Source organism: Planococcus citri, chromosome 2 (genome assembly GCF_950023065.1).
Source record: "Planococcus citri chromosome 2, ihPlaCitr1.1, whole genome shotgun sequence".
In the NCBI taxonomy this organism is placed as follows: domain Eukaryota; kingdom Metazoa; phylum Arthropoda; class Insecta; order Hemiptera; family Pseudococcidae; genus Planococcus; species Planococcus citri.
In genome coordinates this window covers 66,937,139-66,963,116 of record NC_088678.1, presented here as the reverse complement: position 1 = coordinate 66,963,116, position 25,978 = coordinate 66,937,139, and the positions used below count along the sequence as shown (strand labels likewise).

Here is a 25,978-nt window from a genome sequence, read left to right as displayed (position 1 = left end):
GAAGCTGGCGGAGGAGGAAATTCATCTCGGGATCCGGTTTCCTTAGAGTCAGAATTGAAAAGCTTCAGAAAAACAATAAATTCATTTTAAAATTTCAATTAAAAAAAAAAGAAACTTGAATCAAGAAAATCATACTGTACGTGACCAGTTTCACGAGTCAATGAGAGGAAAATTTGGCTCACGACTGCTCTGTTGCACACGAATAATTTTTCAATTTAAATATTGACTCAAAATTAAAACAGATTTCCAAAATAAAAAAAAATTCTTCAAAAAAATGCACAAATTTTCAACAAAAAAAAAAAAACAAAAAAAATCAACTCAACATTAAGGAAATTTCTCAAAATATTTCAAAAGTTGATCAAAAACATGTTTTGCACACTTCGTTTGAAAACCAACGTATAGGTAGAATAATCACATAAAAATTTATCAAAATGGAAATCATCTTTAGAAAATTGAACAATAATCTATTTATTTAAAATCCCATCATTTGGATATTTAAAAAATCTCTTCAAAATTGGAAATTCTTCAAAAATAATAAGAAAATTGTTTAAAAATTTAAAAAAAAGATACGTTTCAAAATTTTTCGTGAAAATTTGCTTGAAAGAACATTATTGCAATAGAAATCATAAATGTAGGTATTATAATCAAAAATCTATTGAATTTGAATTCTATCTTTGCAATTTTCATGGATTTGTTTTTAGACCAGTTGAAATTCCAAAGACATTTTCCAATTTAAAGGAAATTCCAGGTATTCTATGTCATTTTATTTCAATTTTGCCGATGTGTGAAAATATTTATTCATTTATTCATTCATTAGTATTTATTAAGATTCCGACTAGTAAGATTGAGAAAATAAATCGATAAAATTTTCGGGTGATGAAATTTCACAGCAAATTTTAATCAACTCGGTTCTTACGTTTTTGTCTACCATCCATGGATTTAGTAAATTTACGCTACTTAGATAATCGTTCTAACAAGAAAATCCTCATTTTTCAGAATGAGTGATGATTCATTTTTTTTTTTTTTTTCAAAGAACAAAAATACCCTAAAGTTAATCATTCCAACTAAAAATGATTAAAAATACCTCTCTGGTTTATTTCAACCTTCCAACAAATCATTCTGGAGCCTTCAGAACCCAAAACAAACACTTTTATAATTCTTAGAATTGGTTTAGAATCAATTTTTCAAAATAAGTCGGGTCAAATTAATATTTTACTATTTTTACACAATTACTCTTCAAGAAATAGGAATCCAAAAACCGCTGGAGGCTCCAGAGCGACTGAAAATCACCAACAATTGATTCGTCGGGAGTTCAAAAATAGAATATAAGCCCAATTTCAATTTTCTACCTTATTTTAATCTTTTGACTTGTTTTTTTTATATGGGAAGCACTAGATTTGAATATTCAAAACATTGTCAAAAATCGAAAAATCAATTTTAGCACCTGGAATTTTTTTTTTGATGTACTTACGAGTATTTTCACAAGTTTTTTTGATTTTTTTTTTTACATTTTTGATTTGATTTTCATAAAGACGTTAAAGGGTTAAAATACATTATTAATGATTTTTAAAACATCAATTTTTTCCTAATTTGAAGGGCAAGGATAGTTTCAAAATGGAATTTTACTTCAACTGAAATTGTATGTAGATTGGGTACCGAAAAATGACTCTTATTCAAACATTTATTTAATTAGAACAATATTTGTATTTTTTTAATAAAGGGTGGAGGGGAGATCCGGTGCAGTTAAGGTAAGGATGAGAAAAATGATCGGTATACGACTCTTTGGAAAAGGAATTTCACTTTGAATACTTTTTGTTATGATAAATTTTGTCTCAATTTTAAAACTTTTCGTAAAAATCGAAAAAACAAGAATTTTAATGCTTTTTAGGGAAAGATTTTTCGAATTTGAGGGGAAATAAGAGCTCCAAATGAAAATTTTGCAAGAACCGAAATTGTAGAGATGTTATTAAGGAACATTTTTCGTTGGAAAGTTTTTTTTGTAAGAGCCATAAGGAAGACGATACGCAAGTTTCCAATATTGATGGGATCTAGGCTTATTGTGTCGGGGACAGTCGGATTTCTTCATAAAGGGTGAGAGGAAAACAGGGCACGGTGACTGAATTTCTTTGTAATAGTGTCTAAAATGAGGATCAATCGTAAAATCGCTCAATTGAGGCCCTACTATGGTGCCAAAATTAGCCCTGGAAAAAAAATTAGAATCGAATTGTGATCAGAAACGACAATGGACGTTTCCTGATCATCTAAACGACTATTTAAATTTTATTACTCGAGCTGGGAGTTTTTTGCAGAAATATGATGAAAATATGAAATATTATACGCAATTTTTTCATCCCAAAATATGTATAAAATATGCAAAAATTTCAGTTTGAGTGACGTACCTTTGAAAAGAATTTTTCAAGCTGAAAACCGTGAAAACCGTAAATTCAAAACAAGATGAACGCAGTGATCAAAAAATACACTTTTTTTTGAAAAATTGGCAAAACAAGTCATTTCATAATAATAATAAATTCATCCTAAAATTCATACAATCGAGAAATAAAAGAAAAAATATGAAATTCAACTAAAAAAAATTAGCAACATATTCAACTAAATGAATTGCAAGCAACTACACAATATGTATTAAATGCATTCTGAAATTTTCTACTAAAAAACTTTGTCTCTTGTCACTAAAACGTACGTATTTTAGCAGTGTTGTGATTTTTTGATCAAAAAAAGTCTTAAAAATGTCGATTTTGCAAAATTTTTACAAGAGTATAATGCAAAAAAATTACCAGGAAATGCTCAAATATGCAGAAACACTCGTACGCAGGTTTTTCCCCTAAAATATGATAAAATATGCAATTTGGTCTGAAATATGCAGACTGATATTGAGCTCATTCGTCAGGACATTTCATGATTCGTGGATATGCACTTTTTTAAATCTAAGTATAAAAAAAATATGCAAAGCATAAAAATCCCAGCTCTATTTATTACATATGTATTCGTGCAATTTTGAGATAAGTATGCACTTTGGAAAATTGAAATCCCCGTCACGTCGCTTCCTGCACGAAAAATTGAAAAAAAAAAAAACAGTTCAATTGACGAAATATTTTTAAAAAATGATCAATCAAATTCAATTTTTAAACATTTGCGAAAAAATTAACGTAGAGTTACCAACAAACTAAGTCTATTATCTAGTGTGATGGTCAAAAAAATGACTCGAATCGTGATTTAATCAAGTATTGGGTGAATCAAGATCATTCCAAAATTGGGGAGGGAGAATCCCGAGAATCCAATACAATTCAGTGGAGAAATCGTCAACAAAATTGGAAACTGTTTCAAACTGTTTTGAGCAGTTCTGGAGCCTCCAGTAGATTTTTGAAACTCGAAATTCCCACAAAATTTCATTAAATGGAGTTGGAAAGCCGATAATAATCCTGCAAACTAATTTCAACACGCTATGAAGTCGACTGCAGGTGAATTTCAAGTTGTTTTGAAGCCTCCAGCAATTTTTGAAAATTACTGAACTGCAGGAGCCTCCAGTAAATTTTTGAAACTTGAAATTTCCTCAAAATGGGGATGGAAAGCTGAAATTACCTACATATGCACTCCAATTTTAACATCCTCTGAGGACGACTTCAGGTGGGTTCAAGTAATTTTGGAGCCTCCAGTGACTTTTTGAAAGGTTTCATGGCATTAATAGCAGAATTGAAATTTCCAAAAAGTAGCTGGAACCTTCAAAACCGCTTGAAACCACCATGCAGTCGACTTCATAGGTATTATTGTATTGAAATTGAGGGTCTTGGTGGAATATGGGCGTTAGAAAAAAATGACAATTTGAGAAAAACGCGATTGAAGTTTTTAAACCTATGTGGCTTAGGCAATACTTAACTTGGAGCTTCGCGGTTACGTTTTTTTCAAAGCTCGAAGTGTTACCTTTCATTTCCCTTACTCAACTTCGGCACTCGGTCACATTAACCCTTTCAAAAAAGCGATTTTTGAAACTGTTTTTAACGCCCTTATTCCATAAATGCACTTTCCAGAAAATTTAACACGATTTTAATCATCTTAAGTGGCGATTTCTGAGATGCTAATTGCTGAAAAGAGTGATTATCGACTTTATGAATGAAAAACACCAAACGTAGAGCTATGAAAGTTTTTAAAAAATGAATTTTACAGAACTATAGAAGTTTCATAGTCAAAATCGTAATAATGATACAAATAGCACAATATGAAGACACAATATCTCTAATCATCATCGTTGTCGTCGTCAATCACTAAAATTTTCAAGATTCATTGATTTTCAATCCGGAATCGCGTATTTTTTGTGAAGAAACTGAGAAACCTGGATATGTGGTACCTAGTAATGCATGCGAAAACGCGATCTTGTCATCTTTAAAATCCTGTAGCTCTATGAAGGAAGCGTTTTGTGAACTGAAAGTTGGTGGGTAGATTCACAAGACTTCGGAGATTATTTTAAGACCATTTGCGGAAAAAGGGCTTTAGGCGCCGAACGACCTTATTCCACCAAGACCCTCAATTAGTTTGCAGAGTAAATTTCGGCTTTCTAACCCCATTTGATGAAATTTTGTAGAAATTTCAAGTTTCAAAAATCTACTGGAGGCTCCAGTAATTTTCAAAAAATTGCTGAAGGTTTCAAAACGACTTGAAATTCACGTGCAGTCGACTTCATAGCGTATTGAAATTAGTTTGAAGAATTAATTTCGGCTTTCCAACTCCATTTGATGAAATTTTGTGGGAATTACGAGTTTCAAAAATCTACTGTAGGCTCCAGTAATTTTCAAAAAATCGCTGGAGGCTCCAAAATGTCTTGAAATTTACCTGTGGTCAACATCGTAGAGTATAGAAATTAGTTTGCAGAATTAATATCGGCTTTCCAACTCCATTTGATGAAATTTTGTGTGAATTTGGAGTTTCAAAAATTTACTGGAGGCAAAACGACTTGAAATTCACCTCAGGTCGATTTCATAGAGCATTGAGATTAGTTTGCAGAATTAATTTCGGCTTTCCAACTCCATTTGATAAAATTTTGTGGGAATTTCGAGTTTCAAAAATCTACTGGAGGCTCCAGTAATTTTCAAAAAATCGCTGGAAGCTCCAAAATGACTTGAAATTCACCTGCGGTCAACTTCATACAGCATAGAAATTAGTTTGCAGAATTAATTTCGGCTTTTCAACTCCATTCGATGAAATTTTATGGGAATTTCGAGTTTCAAAAATCCACTGGAGGCTCCAGAACTGCTTAAAACGGTTTGAAACAGTTTCCAATCGATTTGGCAGTTCGAAAATAGGGTATATCCCAAATTTCAGCTTTCTAGGTCAATTTGGTAAAATTTTGATTTTTTTCTCACATTTTGGGCAAATTTTGATTTTTGAAAATTCACCAAAAATCGAAAAAAGCACTTAAGCACTTGAAATTTTGACAGGTGATGAATTTTTGCCTGCTCTTTCGATCTACCTTTGTACGCTTTAAAAAATTTTATGCTAGCCCTATATCGGAACGCAAAATCTGCGATTTCGGCTGACCTGTTAACAGAAATGGCCGCCATTTTGTAAATAGAGCCACTTTTGTTTTTGAGGACAAGGGCTAGAAATGTTCCTTAGAACTCCCCCTTAAAGAAAAAAGCTGTCCCGGAGGATCGGCAGGGGTGTCGCGAATGCGAGAAATATTCGGCTATGTTTTCGTTTTATCGAACTCGTCTCGAACTTATCAGAATCATTTTGTTATGATTCAGTTTGTTTGTATACTCGAAAGTAAAAACATTAAAATGTTCTTGATATAAATCAAAGCTCATTTATTCAGACATTTTAAATGGTAGCAGAGAATTATGTCCGACGAAAAGCTCAAAACGCTGAATGCGAGAAAGGGTCGTCTGCGCGCCTCTCTCACTCGAAATTTGAATTACGTCCACGAAAACCGAACTCGCGATTTAAACGAATTGAGAACGAAACTTACGATGAATGAAGATGTCTACAAGAATTTCCTGATTCTGTTGGACGAGCTCGACGAATTTACTGTAAGTGACCTCGAATCTTATATCGAAAAATTCGAAGAAGATTATATTTCGGTGAAATCTGCTCTTCAAAAACAAATCGATACTGCTTTAAATTTAGAACGAATTTCTCGCCAAAACTCCGAATCTTCTTCCAGTTCTTCTTCTTCAAATAATAATAACGCAACAATAAAAATTCCAAAGCTAGAATTAAAAAAGTACAACGGAAGTATCAAAGACTACTCAAATTTTTGGTCAACTTTTAATCATGCTATCCATCAATCCGATCTCAAACCTGAACAAAAACTTACGTACCTGAAAAATAGTCTAGTTGGTGATGCAGAAAAATTACTTGATGGAATGCCAATCAAGGAGGAAAATTATGCAATTGCTTATAATCTTGTTGAGAAAAATTTCGGCGATAAAAATAAAAACATTCGATTACTCTATGATGAAATTAAAAAGGTTCAAAAATCTAATATGTGGACCCCAAATTTGCGAAAAACGTACGACGAAATCGAAGCAAAATTACGAGCTCTTGAGGGTTTCAATGAGCAAATAAATAACAATACCATTCTGTTCTCCGAAGTTTCTCAAAAATTTCCTTTCGATGCAATTACTCAACTTGATTTAGGTGAAGAAGATTCATTATCCGAATTAAGAACTCAACTAGATAAATTTATTAAAAAACGTGAAAAATTTAGTTACAATAATTCTAATCAATCTTTTCACGAAGTTAGAAAGAAGAATTTTTCGAAAACTTCCACCGAAGCTTTATTGTCAAATGAACAGTCGAAAAAATGCATATACTGCCAAGAAAATCACTGGTCCGATCAATGCACAAATTATACCACAATTGCTGATAGAAAAGAAAAAATCAAAGGTAACTGTTTTATTTGTTTTAAATCCAATCATTCTGCGAAGCAGTGTGAAAGTTTGAAAATCTGCGTGTACTGTAAAAAAAAGAGCAAACATCATCGTTCATTGTGCCCTGAAAAGTTCAAACCTGGTTCCACAAAAAAGGAAACTAAAATTGACGAATCCGCTTCATCAAATACGAACGCCACTCTTCTATCTGAATGTGAAGACGGAGCTCTTTTAGTCACGTCGGTAAATTTTGGTCCAGTAATTACTACAATTATTCTAGATACTGGTAGTAAACGTACATATATTACTAACAATTTAGCTTCAAAAATGCGATGTAAAATTTTGGGCCATGAAGTTTTACAGATATCCACATTCGGAAATGATTGTTCATCTGTTAGATCTAAAATGGTTGAATTGGATATTCCTGTGCAAAATGGATTGAAAATAAAAATCACAGCAAATACAGTACCAAAAATCGCAGGTCGGATCAGTTCTCCGAGAGCCAATCAAAACGAAATCGTGTCTCAAAAATATCCGAGTTTGAAATTGGCAGAATATGATGAAAATTTGGAGCCTGAAATTTTGATCGGTAATGATTTTAGTTTTGATTTTCTTACGATGGAGAAATTACCAATAAGTGATTCGTTGAATCTGATTGGTTCATTATTCGGATGGTTTATCGTTGGTCATTTTGACATAAAAAACAATCATACTGAGACTCCGATTTTTTATAATGACGTGAAACGATTATGGGAATTAGATAATATCGGCTTGAATGATTATGACGATAAAGCTGAAGATGATATTGCTGTCGAGTCTTTTTATCAAAATATTCGATACAATGCAGATGAAAAACGATATTCTGTCAGTTGGCCTTGGAAAGAATATCCTCCTGATTTAAAAACGAATTATGGTCTCGCTCTTGGTCATTTGTCAACTTTGAAGAAAAGTCTCGATAAAGATAAAAATTTGTTCCAGCAATACGATCAAGTTATCAAGTTGCAGGAAGAAAAGGGTATCATCGAAAAGGTTGATGACAAAGATTCAAAAAACAATCTTATTCATTACTTACCTCATCACCCTGTTATTACCCCAGGTAAAAGTACTTCTCTTCGTGTAGTATATGATGGTTCTGCCAAAGTTTCGAAAAACGCCAAAAGTATTAACGAATGTATGTATCGCGGAAAAATTTTACTAGAACATCTTTGTGCTTTATTAATTCGATTTTGTTTATTCAAATATGCGATTGTTTCCGATATTGAAAAAGCGTTTCTACAACTCAAGTTAAATGTAAACGATCGCGATTTTACTAGGTTTATTTGGTTTAAAAATATCAACGCTTCTTTTTCAAAGGATAATATTCAAATCTATCGCTTTTTGGTAGTATTATTCGGTATAATTGCAAGCCCTTCGTTACTTGGTATGACAATTTTTCATCATCTAAACCGGTATGATTCAAAATATGTAGGTATACTTAAACGAAGTTTCTACGTCGATAATTTTGTTGCAAGTGTTCCTTCTTCGAAAGATGTTATTGAATTGTATAAAGAATCAAAAGATATTTTTGAAGATGCTTCTATGAATTTACGTGCGTGGAATAGTAATTGTAAAAACCTAAAAAATGAATTATTGAAAAGTGATGATAGTGGTAATACTATGGTATCTGTTCTCGGTTTAAAATGGGACGTTTTGTCTGATACTTTTGAAATTAAGCATAATTTACCTTCAACAAGCGTCGAAGTTGAATTGATAACGAAAAGATATGTTGTTAAAATAGTCTCGTCAATATTTGATCCGTTAGGATATTTATGTCCATTGTTATTGTTAGCTAAAATTTTTATTCAGAATTTATGGAAAGAAAATATTGATTGGGATAGTGAATTGTCAGTAGATAACAGAGTTACTTGGGAATCATTACTCGTGAAATTAAATAAAATATTGTCTGTAAAAATCGCTCACTTTATCGATATTGATCTCAGTGTAAATGGTAATGTTGAATTACATTGCTTTGTTGATGCTTCAAAAACAGCTTACGCTGCTGTTATTTATTTAAAAGGCCAAAATGGCACTCGTTTCATTATGGCAAAATCAAAATTAGCACCCAAGCATGGTAATTTGACAATTCCAAAATTAGAATTACTTGCTCTGTACATCGGTAGTAGGTTAATGACTTTTGTAACAGATTGTCTCTCAGAAAGTGTTAAAATAGTAGATCGTTATATTTGGTCAGATTCGAAATGTGTTTTATATTGGTTAAAATCGAAACGAGTTCTTCCTAGATTTGTAGAAAAGACTATAAAATTAATCGATAAAAATGTTCATTTTCGTTATGTTCCATCTTCTAATAATCCAGCAGATATAGCAAGCCGCGGTGCTGAAATTGATGATTTCAATTCTCCATTTTGGTGGTCTGGCCCCGATTGGTTGAAAAATGATGAGACTTGTTGGCCTAAAAATGATTTGAATATTTCGGATTCGGATGGTGATATAGTTTCAGAAGATGAAGTTCAACCAGAAATCAATCTGAATATTGAAGTAATTGAACCCCCTTTCAAGATAGATTATTGTAATTTTACCGATTTAGGTGAGCTTTCTAAAACAACTATGGAGAAATCTAAAGAAAATCTGTCCGCTGTTCGTATTCTTTGGTTGAAGTTTGTTCAAAGGAAATACTATGGAAAAGTCATCCATTCAATCAAAAATAAAATTCACCATGAACTTCAACGCCAGTTCGATCTAAAATTGGATCAAAACGATATTTTGAGATGTGCTGGTCGGTTGGCAAATTCAGATCTCAAAGACGACGAAAAATATCCGATCCTTTTACCTGAAAAGGATTACCTAACTCAGTTAATCATCGAAAAGATTCACTGCGATAATTTTCATGTTGGAGTTTCTCATACATTACTAGAATTGAGAAAAATGTATTGGGTTCCGAAAGGTCGTTCTACAGTGTACAAAATATTACGAAAATTGTCTATTTTATGGTGGAAAAACATATTCTTATCCAGATCCTTCACCATTACCAAAAGAACGAGTTACTCGAAGTTGTCCATTTTCTGGTACAGGTATAGATACTTTTGGTCCATTATATATTGAAAAAGATGATAATACAATTAAGGTTTTTGGTTGTATATTTACGTGTATGACAACGCGCGCCGTTCACTTAGAATTGTTGGTCGATATGTCTACTTACGAATTTGTATTAGTATTGAGAAAATTTTTCGCCTTGAGAGGTGTACCTTCACATATTGTGACAGATAACGCAGCTCAATTTACATTAATCAAATCAATGTTAGATGAAACTTCGAAAAATTGTCATCCTAATGAGAAAACTGAAAACTTGACTTCGATAGATTGGAAATTTATTCCTGAGTTATCTCCTTGGCATGGAGGTTTTTATGAGCGTTTAATTGGTATGGTAAAAAATTGCCTTAAAAAATCTTTTTTCAAAGTATTATTATCTTATACACAAATGCAAACGGTTTTAGCTGAAATCGCTTTCGTATTGAATTCGCGACCTTTAGTTTATCTGGGTGAGGAAGATAGGAATGTAATTTCTCCTAATGATCTCTTAAATTTAAAATTTGTTTCTTTACCGAACATTGACTCGAACTCAAAAAGGAATATTGATATTGTAGAATTATGGAAACGATCGAATAGGTTACTGGATGAGTTCTGGTATCACTGGCATCACCAGTATCTTTCAAATTTACGTGAAAGAAATAATTATATCGTGAAGAAAAAGGGAATCGATGTTATTCCTAAAATTGGAGATGTAGTCTTGATTGAAGGTGAGAAAAAGTTTACTCCGAGAGGTAAGTGGAGAATAGGTAAAGTTATCGGTATGAATGTGAGCGCTGATGGGAAAATTCGATCAGTATTATTAGAAACCGAAAAATCGAAACTCACACGGCCTATCAATAAGCTATATCCTTTGGAAACTTCATAAATTGTATTGTAATTTTTATTTAATCTTCTTAAATTGTATTTTCTTAATTTTTATTTAATTTTATTTTTGTAATTTTTATTTAATTTTTTTTTTTATTTTGCGTCGGGAATGTCGCGAATGCGAGAAATATTCGGCTATGTTTTCGTTTTATCGAACTCGTCTCGAACTTATCAGAATCATTTTGTTATGATTCAGTTTGTTTGTATACTCGAAAGTAAAAACATTAAAATGTTCTTGATATAAATCAAAGCTTATTTATTCAGACATTTTAAAAGGGGGGGGGGGGTGCAAGTGATCGTTATGCGGGCCCCCCGACTACACTCATTACTCCACACTCTAACCCTTTCAGCTACGAGACAAACTGACGGATAAAACTTGAAGTGCTTTAAACTGAGTAAGGTGGGTTGCTGCCCAGAACTCAAAATTTGCTGGAAATCGCACATTCAGAAAGTATTCATGTCACAAATGGCAATAAACCTTAAATTGACTATTTTTCGATTTATGACACCGAATACCATTATAAATCAAAATCAAGCCTTCTGAGGCATCTGATATTTCAATATGAAAATATTGATAACAAGCATTTTTGAAAATAGAAAAAAAGATAAGCTAAAATGAAATAAGTTTGCGTAAAAAAAGAAATTTTTGAAGAAAAACAAGGCTTGCGACTTCAGATGGTTGGTCAAACTGCAAATGTTTGAAGGTGATTGCTTGTCGGAGGATTAAAATTGATGGAAAAATCTTTGTGTTATAGAGAGCATTTTTCGAAATTTTTAAAACCCATGTCACAATTCAACGCTAATTTTCAATGAAATTCTGAAAAAAATGATATCATTTTCATTTTGTGACACATACATCTCTCTTGAGGTGATTTGCTTGGGTGAGTAAGTCACCTCAGAAGATGACTAGGTGAACTTCTGCAAGCATTTGAATTTTATGATAGATACTGTGTCATAATACAGCCCTCAATCTGTTTGGTCATAATGAGATGATAAAAATAAAATACGAATATCACGTTGTGAAATTACTGGAACTACTTTTTAGAAGTTATCTTACAGATAATGAATTCATTGAACGCAGTCTTTATGACACAGTATCCATCATAAAATTCAAATGCTTGCAAAAGTTCACCTAGTCATCTTCTGAGGTGACTTACTCACCCAAGCAAATCACCTCAAGAGAGATGTATGTGTCACAAAATGAAAATGATATCATTTTTTTCAGAATTTCATTGAAAATTAGCGTTGAATTGTGACATGGGTTTTAAAAATTTCGAAAAATGCTCTCTATAACACAAAGATTTTTCCATCAATTTTAATCCTCCGACAAGCAATCACCTTCAAACATTTGCAGTTTGACCAACCATCTGAAGTCGCAAGCCTTGTTTTTCTTCAAAAATTTCTTTTTTTACGCAAACTTATTTCATTTTAGCTTATCTTTTTTTCTATTTTCAAAAATGCTTGTTATCAATATTTTCATATTGAAATATCAGATGCCTCAGAAGGCTTGATTTTGATTTATAATGGTATTCGGTGTCATAAATCGAAAAATAGTCAATTTAAGGTTTATTGCCATTTGTGACATGAATACTTTCTGAATGTGCGATTTCCAGCAAATTTTGAGTTCTGGGCAGCAACCCACCTTACTCAGTTTAAAGCACTTCAAGTTTTATCCGTCAGTTTGTCTCGTAGCCGAAAGGGCTAACTTACTCCTACATACACTAATCCTTTCTCAAATCTAACCCAAAAATAATCACATTTTTTTAAGCCACTTTCGCACTCACACTCGAATAACTGTCCACATAAACACCAGCAAAGTGCAAACCGTACTACATATTCATTGAAACGAATTCCTTCTCATAACGGAACATCGATTTAAAATTCTTTCACATTAATATCTGCATAATTACAGAGAAATTCTACCTTCGATACATTCGCCATTCGTTAACACGTGAGATGGAAATTTGACTTGGAAAATACAACGAATTCGCGCAAAATTATCACACACACACATTTAACAGTCACGAGGTACCTCTAACACATAGAAAGATATTCGAAATCGAGATAACGTGTACAATACAATACGTATTCAACACGATGATTTTCGAAAGGATGATAAAAGAAGAAGATAATATTACAATGAATCACTGATTCATCGATACAGAACAAGATACTAGATAGATACATAAAAGGTGCAAAATATACGATAAAAACTTACGCACAGCAATAGTATACAATTAGCATTAGTAATCTTACTGACCGGAATGTATACGAAAAGGTGAGTATTCGGTTTCGGCTTCAAATCCCGGCTTGTTTCACAGTGAAAAAAACACACACTAAAGGAGTAAAAACACACCGACACTTGTAAAAATACACAATACACAACACGATTAATCAATAAACACGAATCGAAATCGGTATTAACGATAAAATACTAATTGATTACACTATATAACAAAAGTAAATGAACGAGCAAGACGCGACACATACGCAAAATTCGTCAACGTAACACGAATGTAAACATTCAAACTGCCAGAACAATAGACAGCGGCGAACGTGTATCGTGTTCGAGTATCTTTCGAGTATCTTCGACTACGTTCGTACAGTGCTTCCAATTCCATGCTGGTTAACGACTGGAAAACGGAATTGTTGAATATTTACGTGTACGTTTGTGTATCTGGAAAAAAATTTAATAAAAAATTATGAAATGAAATGTAAAATGCAATATAATTTCAGGTAGTAGTTGTGTAATAATTATACGATATTTGGGTACTATTTTTAGTCAACGTAGCATGTTTTTAATGACGAAAGGAACCCGAACAATTAAGAGAAAAAACGGGTTACGGTTGATGAGCTAGAAGAGCTAGTACGTTGAAAATTTCAAAATTTTCCTGTCCATTATTCCATCTTCACTTGAATGAAATATGCAAAATAATTCATATATTAACATTAATTAACGCGGAATTATTAATGAAATGAATCACCTCCGATAATAATGCAACATTGTAACACCTAACACAATGTTAATCGTTCGATTTAACTTTTCATTTACTGTAGATGTTTTCGACCAAAAATTCAACTTATTTCATCGAATTTTTCGATTTAAAATTTTTTAAAAATTATTTCCACGATAGAAATACATAATGGAAGAAATTCCGATGAAAAAAAAAATAAAAAATTTCTTCGCTGCGGACAGGATTCGAACCTGTGCGGGCAGAGCCCATTGGATTTCGAGTCCAACTCCTTAACCACTCGGACACCGCAGCGTCGCAAAACAACCTCGTTACACGCGCTTATAACACAGATGTTGGCTGTGATTCGTTGAAATATGATTATTGATGCGTTTATCGATCATTTAATCAAGTAAAATTGATCGTATTATTTATTACAACAATACAGTATATATTATAACGTATTTTAGTGAAGCAAACATTAGTAAAATGTCAATTACATGATATTACATCAGATTATTTGATGGAAAAAAATTATCGAAGGATGTTGGGATAATTTTAGAATATTTTTCAATCATTTAGGTACTTTTAAAATACTTAATTTATAAAAATAGAATTCATCTAAATGAAGTTCTTAAAAATAATGATAGGTAGGTAAGAATAGGTAGGTTATCTTTTTTTGCAAAAAAAAAAAACTGAAAAAAGTATGATTACTTGGGGAACTACGTGTGGTGGCAATAATTTGATGGGTTTGTACAATATTAGGCCTTCTTACATCATGAACATGACTACATGACTCTTCGACGTTCGAAGAAATAATTATTATGCAGATATTCGTAATTCATAAGCAGTTTTTTTTCTCATATTTTTTTAAACAAAGCTTAATTTGTCTATGTTTATTTTTAAAATTTAAAAAAGTACTAATCGAGATCATATGTCACAGTGAGTATAACTAAAGCAATGAATTGGAGCACCTAGTTGCATAATTAATTCAAATTCAAATTTCATTTATACAAAGCAATTTTTATAAAAGATGAAAATGAAATTAAATAAAAATAATTACCTAAATGTATTTGGGTAAAATAAAGTGAAATGCTAATGAAAATAAAACAAATTGAAGCAGTTTTTCTATTACTCAGTTAAAGAAGAATATTACATATTATTACCTACCTATACCAATTCGAGTTCTTAATGAGCAAAAAAAATTGTTAAAAAATAATAATTCCGATGAAAATGAAAAAATTGAAGCAGTTTTCTATAAATTGAAGGAGAATGGGTATTATTTTTACCATTTCAAGTTCTTAATAAAAAAAATTGAAAAATTATTTTAAAAGTAATGGGTTCTCAACATTTCCTTTAAATAACGTTTTTCAATTTTTTTTATTTTTTTCAAGTGTTTTTTATTGATTTTGATTTCTTAAAACATATAAATTCAATTAAAATGATGAAAATTGCCTCATCTGATAGGCTACGTAGAATTCAACGTTAATTATTAGCATTTTTTCAATAAAAAATAAAAATTGAAAAATTTGATACCTAAACTTATTCATATAACTCTCAATTTTTAAAATGATTTTTGACTCATTGATAGGTAAATATTATGATTGTCATTTAAAAAAAAGCAAAAGTATCTACTTATTGTTAGTTGTGATATTTTTGGAATTTTTGAAATAATTGTCATCGGCAACATTCCAACATTTTATTGTAAGTGTGCATTATTAGGTAGGTAGGTCGCAATTTTCCTCTTTCAAATTTCACACGTCTTCGTCTTTAGAACGACATTTTTATCCCCCTCCCCTTCCCCCATGATTCAAAGACTTAGATAGATTTAGATTAATATACATATTGAAGGGAGTCGTTTTGAAAAAAAAAAAAATTAGAAAATGTGATGTGATGTGACGTGAGCAAAACATTTTCATGCAGAAAAAAATCACAAAAACAAGAAAACTTCGCAATATTTTCATGCAAATAAACATTTTGAAAATTATTGGCAAAAAAGTGAAATGATTTCGCTAAATTTAGGCAAAAATCCAGACTTTTTAATTTTTGTAGCAATTTTTGGGAAAAAATATAACTTTTAGTAACTTTTTACGAAAAAAACAACCGCCTTAAGCAAATTTTTTTATCGAAAAAGATACTTCAATAACTTCAGAAAATGACGAGACTGATATAAGTAAAACTTTGTAAAATTATGAAAGAAAATGAAAAATTTTCGTATTTTAGGTAACAATTATGGTAAAACTGAGTGAGAATTCTTCTAATTTTTTGGTAAAAAGCTGGACTTTTTGGCAATTATTGACAGAAAAGCGATACTTTTTCGTAATTTTTCTCAAAAAAAAAAAAAAAAAAAAAAACGCCTCTTTTTCTCAACTTTTAAAAAAAATGACGTTTATAGCTGAATTTGGCAAAAAAGTGAAAACTTTTGGAATTTTTCGGCAAAAAAAGACAATTTTTATCAATTTTTGGCAAGGAACGAGACTTTTTGGCGAATACCTACCTTTCATATGCTCCATTTTCCCAATTTTATTTATCAGGCCCACATTCAATTTTGTAAATTTTTCGATGATACTCTCACTTCATCGTTGAATTATTAGATATTTATAACAATTCTACGATATTTTGAAGTGATTACCAGATTATGTAAGTATCTAGCATTCTAACCAAATATAATACCCATATCTTTACGTAATTTGCATCGTTACAACGTTGCTTCCTTCAACAGGTGTGCTAGATGTTTCTTATCACACCAAAGCATAATAAGAAGTTTCTTCCTGGCGCATTTCAATGTGTAAGGTTTATTATTCTGGTTGAATAAATATATGTATTTCATATCCTCGTCATTGGGATGGATAGTTGGGAAAATTGACATGACTGAAATGAAAAATGGGAATAAGAAAAAAAATCATCAACTAGGCATCAATTATGTAGTCGTATAGGAGAAGGAACAGAAAATTTTTTCAGAACAATATTCAAATCTCTATAAATAAAAATTTTGATAAATTATTAAGATGGGAGGGGAGGAGGAGATGCAAGGCACACCTAAAATTCGAAATAGCTTCAAATATACCCCTTCTTCAACTTCAAGTCTAATTCTGTCCCTTCTCTCCCTCTCCTCAAAATTTCTCTATTTTTCATTTTTTTGTAGATAAAAAAGCAAACGTTTATTTAGAGAATTCTTCTGAGAGAAATCTGTAATTTATAAGAATTAAAAAAAAATTAGTCCTTAGTACAAAAACAAGCTTTTTAACGTATTATGTTTTCAACACTTAAAATCACAAATTTTTACCCAATCAAGTTAGAAAGCTGAAATTGACTTCAAAAGCCCATGCTTGATGTGCTTATTCGACTAGAGGTGATTTAAGGCAGTTTCAGAACCACCAACAACATTTTGTAAGTTCCATTTTCGCGTAAAAAATACTCTAAAATCTGTCCAAATGAACTTCAACAGCTATAACAACAGCCCTAGTCGACTTAGATACACGTCGAAAACACCTTACAGTGTAAATTCGAGTTCCCCAACTTAATAGGGTAACATTTCGTGGAAATATTAATTTTCGAAAATCTAGTGGAGGCTCCGAAATTACTCGAAACGGCTCGAAACCGTTCCCAATCGATTCAGTGGTAGGGTGGGGGAGGGGGAAAACCAGAGTGTGTACCTATTGATTTTTTCGTTTTTTTTTTTTAGAGTCGAATGATTCCAAAGAATTTTTTTGAAGCTGCAAAAATGGGCACCTCGAGCCAATTAAAATGAGCTCTCGCATTGACACAAAATTGATAATATGTGAAAATCCACACTTTTAATGCTGCAACGGGGCGAGGAGGCGTTGGAAAGTCAAAACTCAATAAAAATCACTTCTAGGGTATTTATACTTAGGTACCTACTCATTTAACACACCAGAAGAATTTACATAGTTCAATTGGCCAATTTGGAGAGCAAAGGATGACACAAGGTTACTTTGCAAGGTTAAAAAAATGCAAACGACCTTTTATAATAATTATAGAAGACTCGTTTTTCGCGAGGAATTTTTTCATTATACCTCACCACGTATTTAAATCATAAGAAAGTTTCATTTATCTATCGTCAAGAAATATTCACGTAAGTAAAAACTATAATTTTTACTTAGGTATGTACTTCTAACAAATTTTCTATTTATCGTCCACTTAATTAATTGAAATAATGTATCTAATTAGGGACGTAATTGGTGACTTTAAATTATCAATGTATTTCAAATAATAACCTGTACTTTCAAGTTGAGTTTTTTTTTTTTTTTTTTTTTTTTTTTTTTTTAATAAAAAAACACAAAAAATTGGTAGATTAGGTAACTTTTTTTTTTGTGAGCATTGTGCAAGTATACGTTCAAATACCTATGTACCTAAGCAATAAAAATTATAATTCTACCTTCAAATTATGGAATTAAAAACACATACAAGACGTAGTACTTCACAAAATAATTACAATTATTACACTCTTAATCACTCCTATATCACTATCTTCCCCTCTAATTGTAAGTCCCTCTCTTACGTGGTATATTTTTTTTGCATTGTGCGTCTTATTTGAGGTTTATATGCCAAGTTTGAAGTTTATCAGTAATACGTAGTTCGTAACGGTTCAAATAAATGGGTACTACATACGACGTGATAACGGATAGAAAGAATTAGATAACTCGTACGCGTCGATACTCAAAAACAAAAACATGAAAATTTTTTTAATCTGCAATAAATTTAGCGTAGAACCTGTGTTTGTGTGTATTTCGTGTACTTGAAGTTGATCAATCGACTGAAATTAGCATGGCTAGGTAGTTGATTCTAGATCAGCTCGACTAATCCAATGAAGTGGATATTATTTTAATATTGTTACAAACTCTGAAAACCATGCAAAGTGAGTAAATAAAAATGATTTAACTTTTTTATTTTTTATTTTTTTTTTGTGGATAAAATCACATCAACTTGTACAATATTCCAGATGTTTTCTTCATTAATACTTCACTTGACATCCGCTGTGTACATTTTACCAGCGATAATTTTGGTAATAATAACGAGATATGTTATTAAAACCTACAGAAGAGATCCACGTTTGGTACAATTTGCTGAGACAATACCAGGTCCACCAGAAACTTCGATTTTTGGAAGCTACGCAGACTTATTTTATGGAGAAGGTACATACCTTCGGCATTGCATTATTTTTGTAATCAGATAAAATAAATTGTTTCTAACTCGACTATTTTTACACAGATTCCATCACAAAAATGAAAAAATATATGGATAAATATGGCCATGTGTATAAATTATGGTTCGGCAGACATCTCGTCGTAGGATTATCTAAAGTAGAAGATATAGATGTAAGTATTGCTTTGTATTTTACCAATATGTACTCGTAGATACCTCAATTCAAAAAATTTAGTTCTTCTAATAATATTTGATACCTACCTACTTTATACCTAAAAGGCAGTTTTCATGAGCTCAAAGATGCTAGGAAAACCAGAGATGTTTTATGTATTTCATGATTTTTGGGGTGATGGATTGTTCACAAGCCCTCGTAAGTTTGTTTGATGCATCTTACATGGTTTACTTACATAGGTACATATTAAGTCAAGTGTTCATAAAATAACCAATCAGTATTCCCTTACAGTGAACATTTGGAAAAACAACCGAAAAAGACTGGTGCCAGCTTACGGAAGTAATAGATTCAATCAATATACAATCGATATAAATAATAAAATAAAAAATTCCATGAAAATCGTAGAGAAGCATGTGAATGGGCCAGAATTTGATATTAAAGAATACACACCACTTTTATCATTTGATATCATCACAAGTAAGTGGCGAACTATGGATACCAATATTATTCGTATCTATGTACTAAAATCATCGACAAGATAGGTACCTGGACCTACTCAGTAAATGTTCAAATTGTGTTGCAGAACTTTTATTCAACATGGAACTCAGTTATGACCATCATGTGGCCAAAGAATTTAGTCTCGGTGTCATGAAGTAGGTATATTGACTGATAAGGTACTCACAAAAACATTTCAAAAATTCACAATAAGGCTAAACTAATGACACGCAATTTTATTTTTAGTGCTAGTTTGATATCTTACCAAAGAATGTGTTTACCATGGTTCCATATGAAATTCGTCAGTTATTTTTACTTCAAGAAAAGAGCTAAAGAGGCAATCGAAGGCACAAAAAATCTAGCTAAAAAGGTAACGTAGGCGCTTTTTATTAATTTACTTATATGTACCTATGTGTGTTTTTTCAGCACTATGATCAATTTTCACTTTTCTTGTAGATACTGAAAGAAAAAATGCCCCAAATTAATAAAGAAATCAGGCTTCATAAAGAAAACCCAGATAAATTACCAGTCGGAGAAATACCACCAAAATTATTTTTGACTCACGCATTCGAGTTACTCAATGACGGATATGATGAATCAGTGGTACATGATGAAATAATGAACGGAATTGCTGGAGTACGTAACTGTTAATATAAGGATTTAAGGGGGGGGGGGATGTTTGATAAAATAATTTTTCCATCGAGTATAAAAATTACATGTGCATTTTTTTGTTTATTTTAGGGAACAGAAACAACTGCGACCGAACTGGCATTTTTTTTCTTGTCTATAGCAATTCATCAGGATATCCAGGTTGAAATTTATAATTCTTTACACGAGTATGTAATTAGAGTAGAGAGGTTAGAGAGGTCTTTGGGTATGTACGTCGTATTTTAGTGAAATTTTTTCAAAAGAGCGAAAATAATTGAAGTTTTTATCAAAAAAATTATCAACAAGAAATGAGGCATCGCACTATCAACAGTGAAATGTATAAGTGAATCAAGCGAAGAAGTCGAAAGAGCATCTAAATAAAATACACCACAAGGAGAAATTTCATCCACTGAATTCAATTTTTCGATTTTTGGAAAATTTTTAACAATTTTTGATTCATTATCGAATAAACAGTGACGCTCAAAGATTATTGAAGAAGTTATTTGATACATCCAAGAGCCCCGAATTCTTTACAAAAAAATGTTCAAAATATTTTGTTTTTTCATAAGAAGTTGCATTTCAATCGTTTGAGGTGCGAAATTTTCAGATTTGGTTACAGTAGATCGGATTTTTTTTCTAAATTTAAAAACTAGAATAGGTACTCCAAACTTTACAGGAGGCTCCATCACGGTTTGAAATGATCACTGATTGTTTTTTGAAAGGTTCAAATAAGAATTTTAGCATTCGACTGCAAATTTTATTACCATTTTTTCAATAAAGGGCCTTTGAATTTTTGAAAAATCAGTTGAAAAAGGAATTCAACGCCTGGGGCCGGGAGAGGGGCTTCCATTATTTGCACATTGTCTCGAGGTACTCAACTTCAGCAGCCCATTTCTCCAAAACTATGATACTTTGATCAAAACTGATTTCACAGTTCGAAAGGGTATTGAATTTTGAACTTTTCAAGTTTTCTGAAATTTTCAAAAGTTGAAAGTTGAACTTTCAATTTGAAAGTTCAAATTTCAAAATCGCGCTGAAAGTGGGAGCTACCATTTAAAATTTTGAAAAAATTTCCATAGATGTACATTTTGATACTTTTTCGAAATATTTAGGTTTCGAGATGGAACTCTTTGACGGAGGGGGAGCATCCCCACCCCCAATTTTGGACGAAGTTTTCGAAAGAAAATCTGGGGCATGTCATACATCGAATTCTATGTTTTTGGGGACGCTGAACACGAATATGACGTCAGATTTTTGATAGGACCCCATCCACGGCCCCCAGCACCTCCTCAAAGGGGGTAAAAGTTCAAAAAAGCGTTTTGTTCGTGTGACACATGGAATAGTATGTTTTTGGTGACGCGGAACACGAATATGACGTCACATTTTGGATTTGACCCGTCCACGGCCCCCAGCACCTTCCCAAAGGGGATGACCCCCCCAAAAATGGTCACATTCGTGTGACACATGAAATAGTATGTTTTCGATATCGCTGAACACGAATATTGCCTTAGTTTTTCGAATCGACTTCACCCAGGGCCCCCAGAACCTCCACCAATAGGTAAAAGTCAAAAAAAAATGTTGGAGCCCCGTGGATGAGACCCAATCACAAATCTGACGTCATATTCGTGTTCAGCGTCACCAAAAACATACTATTCCATGTGTCACACGAACAAAACGCTTTTTTGAACTTTTACCCCCTTTGAGGAGGTGCTGGGGGCCGTGGATGGGGTACTATCAAAAATCTGACGTCATATTCGTGTTCAGCGTCCCCAAAAACATAGAATTCGATGTATGACATGCCCCAGATTTTCTTTCGAAAACTTCGTCCAAAATTGGGGGTGGGTGTGCTCCCCCTCCGTCAAAGAGTTCCATCTCGAAACCTAAATATTTCGAAAAAGTATCAAAATGTACATCTATGGAAATTTTTTCAAAATTTTAAATGGTAGCTCCCACTTTCAGCGCGATTTTGAAATTTGAACTTTCAACTTTTGAAAATTTCAGAAAACTTAAAAAGTTCAAAATTCAATACCCTTTCGAACTGTGAAATCAGTTTTGATCAAAGTATCATAGTTTTGGAGAAATGGGCTGCTGAATTTGAGTACCTCGAGACAATGTGCAAATAATGGAAGCCCCCCCACCCGCCACCTGAGGGGGCCGGGACCAAACTGATTGCGGCTTTCTTACTTACTGGGTGGGTACATATTGCAAAAAAAAATTGAGCGAAATCGAAAGACATGACCCAAAAACGTTGGTTGAGTTGACATGGAATGACCCTCTTTCAAGTTTTCTGTGTTCCACCATCAAGAAGAATTTAATGCATTGTTGTGATATTTTTCTTGGAAGTTGATGAGTATCAAGTTAAGTGTTGAATATTGATAAAGTAAAAAAATTAGGCTAGGTACCATAAGTTTTTCTGTAAGTTTGAATTTTCAAATTAAGAACTCATCTGAAAAATTAGTCTGAAAAGCTGATTTTTCGAGTCATAATTTTTTCCAAAAATCATTCACCCCAAACGTCTTTTCCAAACTCCTTCGACCTTTAATTTTAATATGCAATATAACATACCTATTTATACTCAGGTTAAACTATACGACGAAATTCACGAAGTTTTCGGTGACAGTGATCGGGATGCAGATCAAGAAGATATAAAACGACTATCGTATCTCGATCAAGTATTAAAAGAAACCTTACGAAGGTTTCCTTTGGTTCCATTCGTTCTCAGAGATGTTGCAGAAGACAGTAAAATAGGTAAAAAAAATAATAATAAAATAAAAAACAAACAATGACCCAATGGAAGATGACCCGAAGGATGGACATCGACGTGAATCATTTTTGGCCTTTTCAGAGTGATTTGAAGTTTCTGGAGAAAATTGAAAAATCGCTACAGGCTCCATAATGGCTCAAAACTAAGTAAATGTTGATGTGTGTGAGTTTGATAACTTGAAAAAATAATTCACATCGGTTCACTTTACTCGTAAAAATTTATACCTTCCAAAAATGTTTAAAAATTACCCTAAAACAGCTTTTCTGAATTTTTTAAATTTTCAAAAATTTGCCAAAAATCCAAAATGGAGCTTCGGGACCGGAAAATTTGGTTACTGGGGATTTAGAATTCTTTTTTTCGTTCGTAAAATTGATATTTAAAACCAAAAAGTAATTCAATTGAGATTTTCTTGAAAATTTGAAATTTTTGAATCATTTGTAACCTATTTCATTTTTTAGACAAACTGTTTCGATAAAGAACCTTTTTTGTTCGTCTTCAAAATATGCCAGAATTCATCCGTAAGATCTACCAACGCTTCTTATTTTAAAACAGAAATTCAGGATTGTCATAGATAAAATTTAGTCATGATCGGCGACCATCGCATTTCATACTATCCCTCATTAGTTAAAATTAACACTTATTATCATCAACATCTCCAGGTGATCGCGTATTCCCTGCTGGTACTGCACTGTTAATACCAATAGCCGCAGTTCACATGGATCCCAAGTATTACCCCAACCCTTGGGAATTCAATCCACAAAATTTTAGCCCAGAGGTAGCAGCAAATCGTCCTAAACACGCGTTCATACCTTTCAGTGCCGGAGCAAGGAATTGCATTGGTAAGAAAATATTTTCTTCTCTCGATGATTGACCCGTAGGCATTTCACAGAAATCGAAAATTTTCAATAAAACCTATATCTACACATTTCAGGACAAAATTTAGCTATACTGGAAATGAAACTGATTGCAACTGCGTTTCTGAGGAAATACAGCTTCCACACGACGATGACGATGAAGGATATCAAATTGAATAACTCTTTTATCATATATTGCGAGAGTGGATACAACGTATCCGTAAAACATCGAATAACAAAACCTTCTTATTTATTAAGTAACTGAACTCGAATGTTTAAAAATAAATATGGCAATTGTTTATAAAATTCAATGAAAAATATTTTTTAAATATTCTTTTGCCATCATTTTCACAATTTATTCTCCCTTTTGCTCCACCTCAAATGAAATTACATCCAGTTCTATCTGAGAATAATAACCTTGAAAATATGTAGGTATCTAATTTTGACTGAAAATAAAAAATACTTCAGAAGTTGTTTGACAAACTTCGAAACAAAAAGAGGACTTATCCTATCCAGTTCAATCTCACAATCAGAACATAACCTTAAAAATTTGTATCGAATTTTGACTGAAAATGAAAAAATACTTCAGAAGTTGTTTGGCAAACTTCAAAACAAAAACACGATTTTTTAGGCAGGCAAGGCAAATACGAGTATGTATCAGTGCTTTTGGGACGTTTTGTCAAAAAAAGCACAAATTTCTCAGGAATGGCTAAAATTACGACCTTTTGACTATTTTATCAAAAAAACTACCTACTTCCTGACAATTTTGACGAAAAAATATTTTTTGCCAACTCACCAAAAATTGACACTCTGATAATTTTGATGAAAAACTGGAATCTTTTGACAATTTTAGCAAAAACAGGATTTTTTTGGCAACCACAGGACTATTTCACAATTTTGACAAAAATTGGTCCCTTCTAACAATATTACCAGAAATGGGTACTTTTGGACAATTTTGACAAAAATGGAGACTTTTCAACGATTGTGCCAAAAATGGACACTTCTTGATTATTTTTTCAAAAATTGACATTTCCCCCCAAAACATGGACACTTTTTGACAATTTTTCCAAAAATTGACACTTTTTGACACAGGCATTTTGGCTACAAAAAAAAACAAACAGAACCTCTTATAAGTAACTTTGACAAAAAAAACAGGGCTTTTGGTTGTCAATTTTGGAACAAAAAATATAGGTACTTTCAAACGCAAAAATTATAAGGAACAGTTATTTCCTGACTGCCTTACGGAGTATTTATGTCCTTGGGGTGGTCGTTATGGTACTCATCTCTAAGAGAGGAAAGGGGTAACAATCTCTATAGAAGGGAAAGGGGTAACGTGATCTGTGCTGACGATCTGAGTTGTGAACAATGGATCGTCTTCTCTGTATCTTCACTTGGTATTCGGACTGGCCAATGGTATCAACATCTTCTTAAGCTCTTAGGCTGGGCGAGCCCCCTTTGCTCAAATCATTAATCGTTCCATTTATCGGTTAACATAACTTTTTATTAACGTTTCTTCTCATTATGTCGTTGTGAAGAAATGGATGCATAGGACTACTTCTAAATTAATCCGAAGTTGAGGTAAGTACATATATCCAAGTTAAAAGTGTACATGTTGTAAATCAGAGCTGTCGAACTGACCTAGTAAGACAGAGTTGCACAGAAGAGACAGTTGAAGCGTACAGTTTTAAGAGGTTTGAGTACTGGTAGAGTTTTCCCCTTATTTGCCCGATTCAATCATTCATGACTAATTATCATCAGAATTGATTAAATCAGTTTAATTTAGACTGATGGTGCCAGAGACCATTATCCTTAAGATGTACATTTAGATATATTAGCAAGTCTAACTTGTCTAATAAGTTACCTGCCAGTGCCACGTAAGTGGTATAAGGATTGTCCTAACCGGCGTTTGGTGGCATAGCAATCCAATACGTATGTGGTACCAACGTGTAGATCTCGCCGAGACGAGCACGGCGCGCTACCTACAAGACCCTCTATCTATTCATGGGAGGGAGCTACGGGCGTCTAAAGTGTACTAAATGAGCAAAAAATGAAAAATTGTCAAAATAAAAAATACAACCTGGGGAGCTTGTAGAGCA

At 32.5% G+C, this 25,978-nt stretch overlaps 1 protein-coding gene, 1 long non-coding RNA gene and 1 other non-coding gene across 3 annotated transcripts in view; 1 reads left to right on the top strand and 2 right to left on the bottom strand.

Moving 5' to 3' along the window:
- Positions 1-13,500, bottom strand: part of LOC135837261 (uncharacterized) — a 44,231-nt gene extending 30,731 nt beyond the window's left edge. Inside the window, exon 1 of the long non-coding RNA XR_010557159.1 lies at positions 13,093-13,500. This is a non-coding gene — a long non-coding RNA (uncharacterized LOC135837261). The remainder of the gene's footprint in view (positions 1-13,092) is intronic.
- A 516-nt stretch (positions 13,501-14,016) lies between these two features.
- Positions 14,017-14,098, bottom strand: TRNAS-CGA (transfer RNA serine (anticodon CGA)). Its single transcript has one exon. It is a non-coding gene; the product is annotated as a tRNA-Ser (tRNA).
- Positions 14,099-18,337: 4,239 nt separating this feature from the next.
- Positions 18,338-24,213, top strand: LOC135837258 (cytochrome P450 4C1-like). The gene is made up of 12 exons (XM_065352472.1): positions 18,338-18,662; positions 18,747-18,939; positions 19,016-19,122; positions 19,229-19,319; positions 19,413-19,598; positions 19,705-19,774; positions 19,863-19,986; positions 20,073-20,252; positions 20,358-20,426; positions 22,844-23,012; positions 23,688-23,867; positions 23,960-24,213. Exons 2-12 carry the CDS (start codon positions 18,747-18,749, stop codon positions 24,145-24,147), a joined length of 1,557 nt encoding a protein of 518 aa, XP_065208544.1. The 5' UTR covers positions 18,338-18,662; the 3' UTR covers positions 24,148-24,213.
- The last annotated feature ends 1,765 nt before the right edge of the window (positions 24,214-25,978 follow it).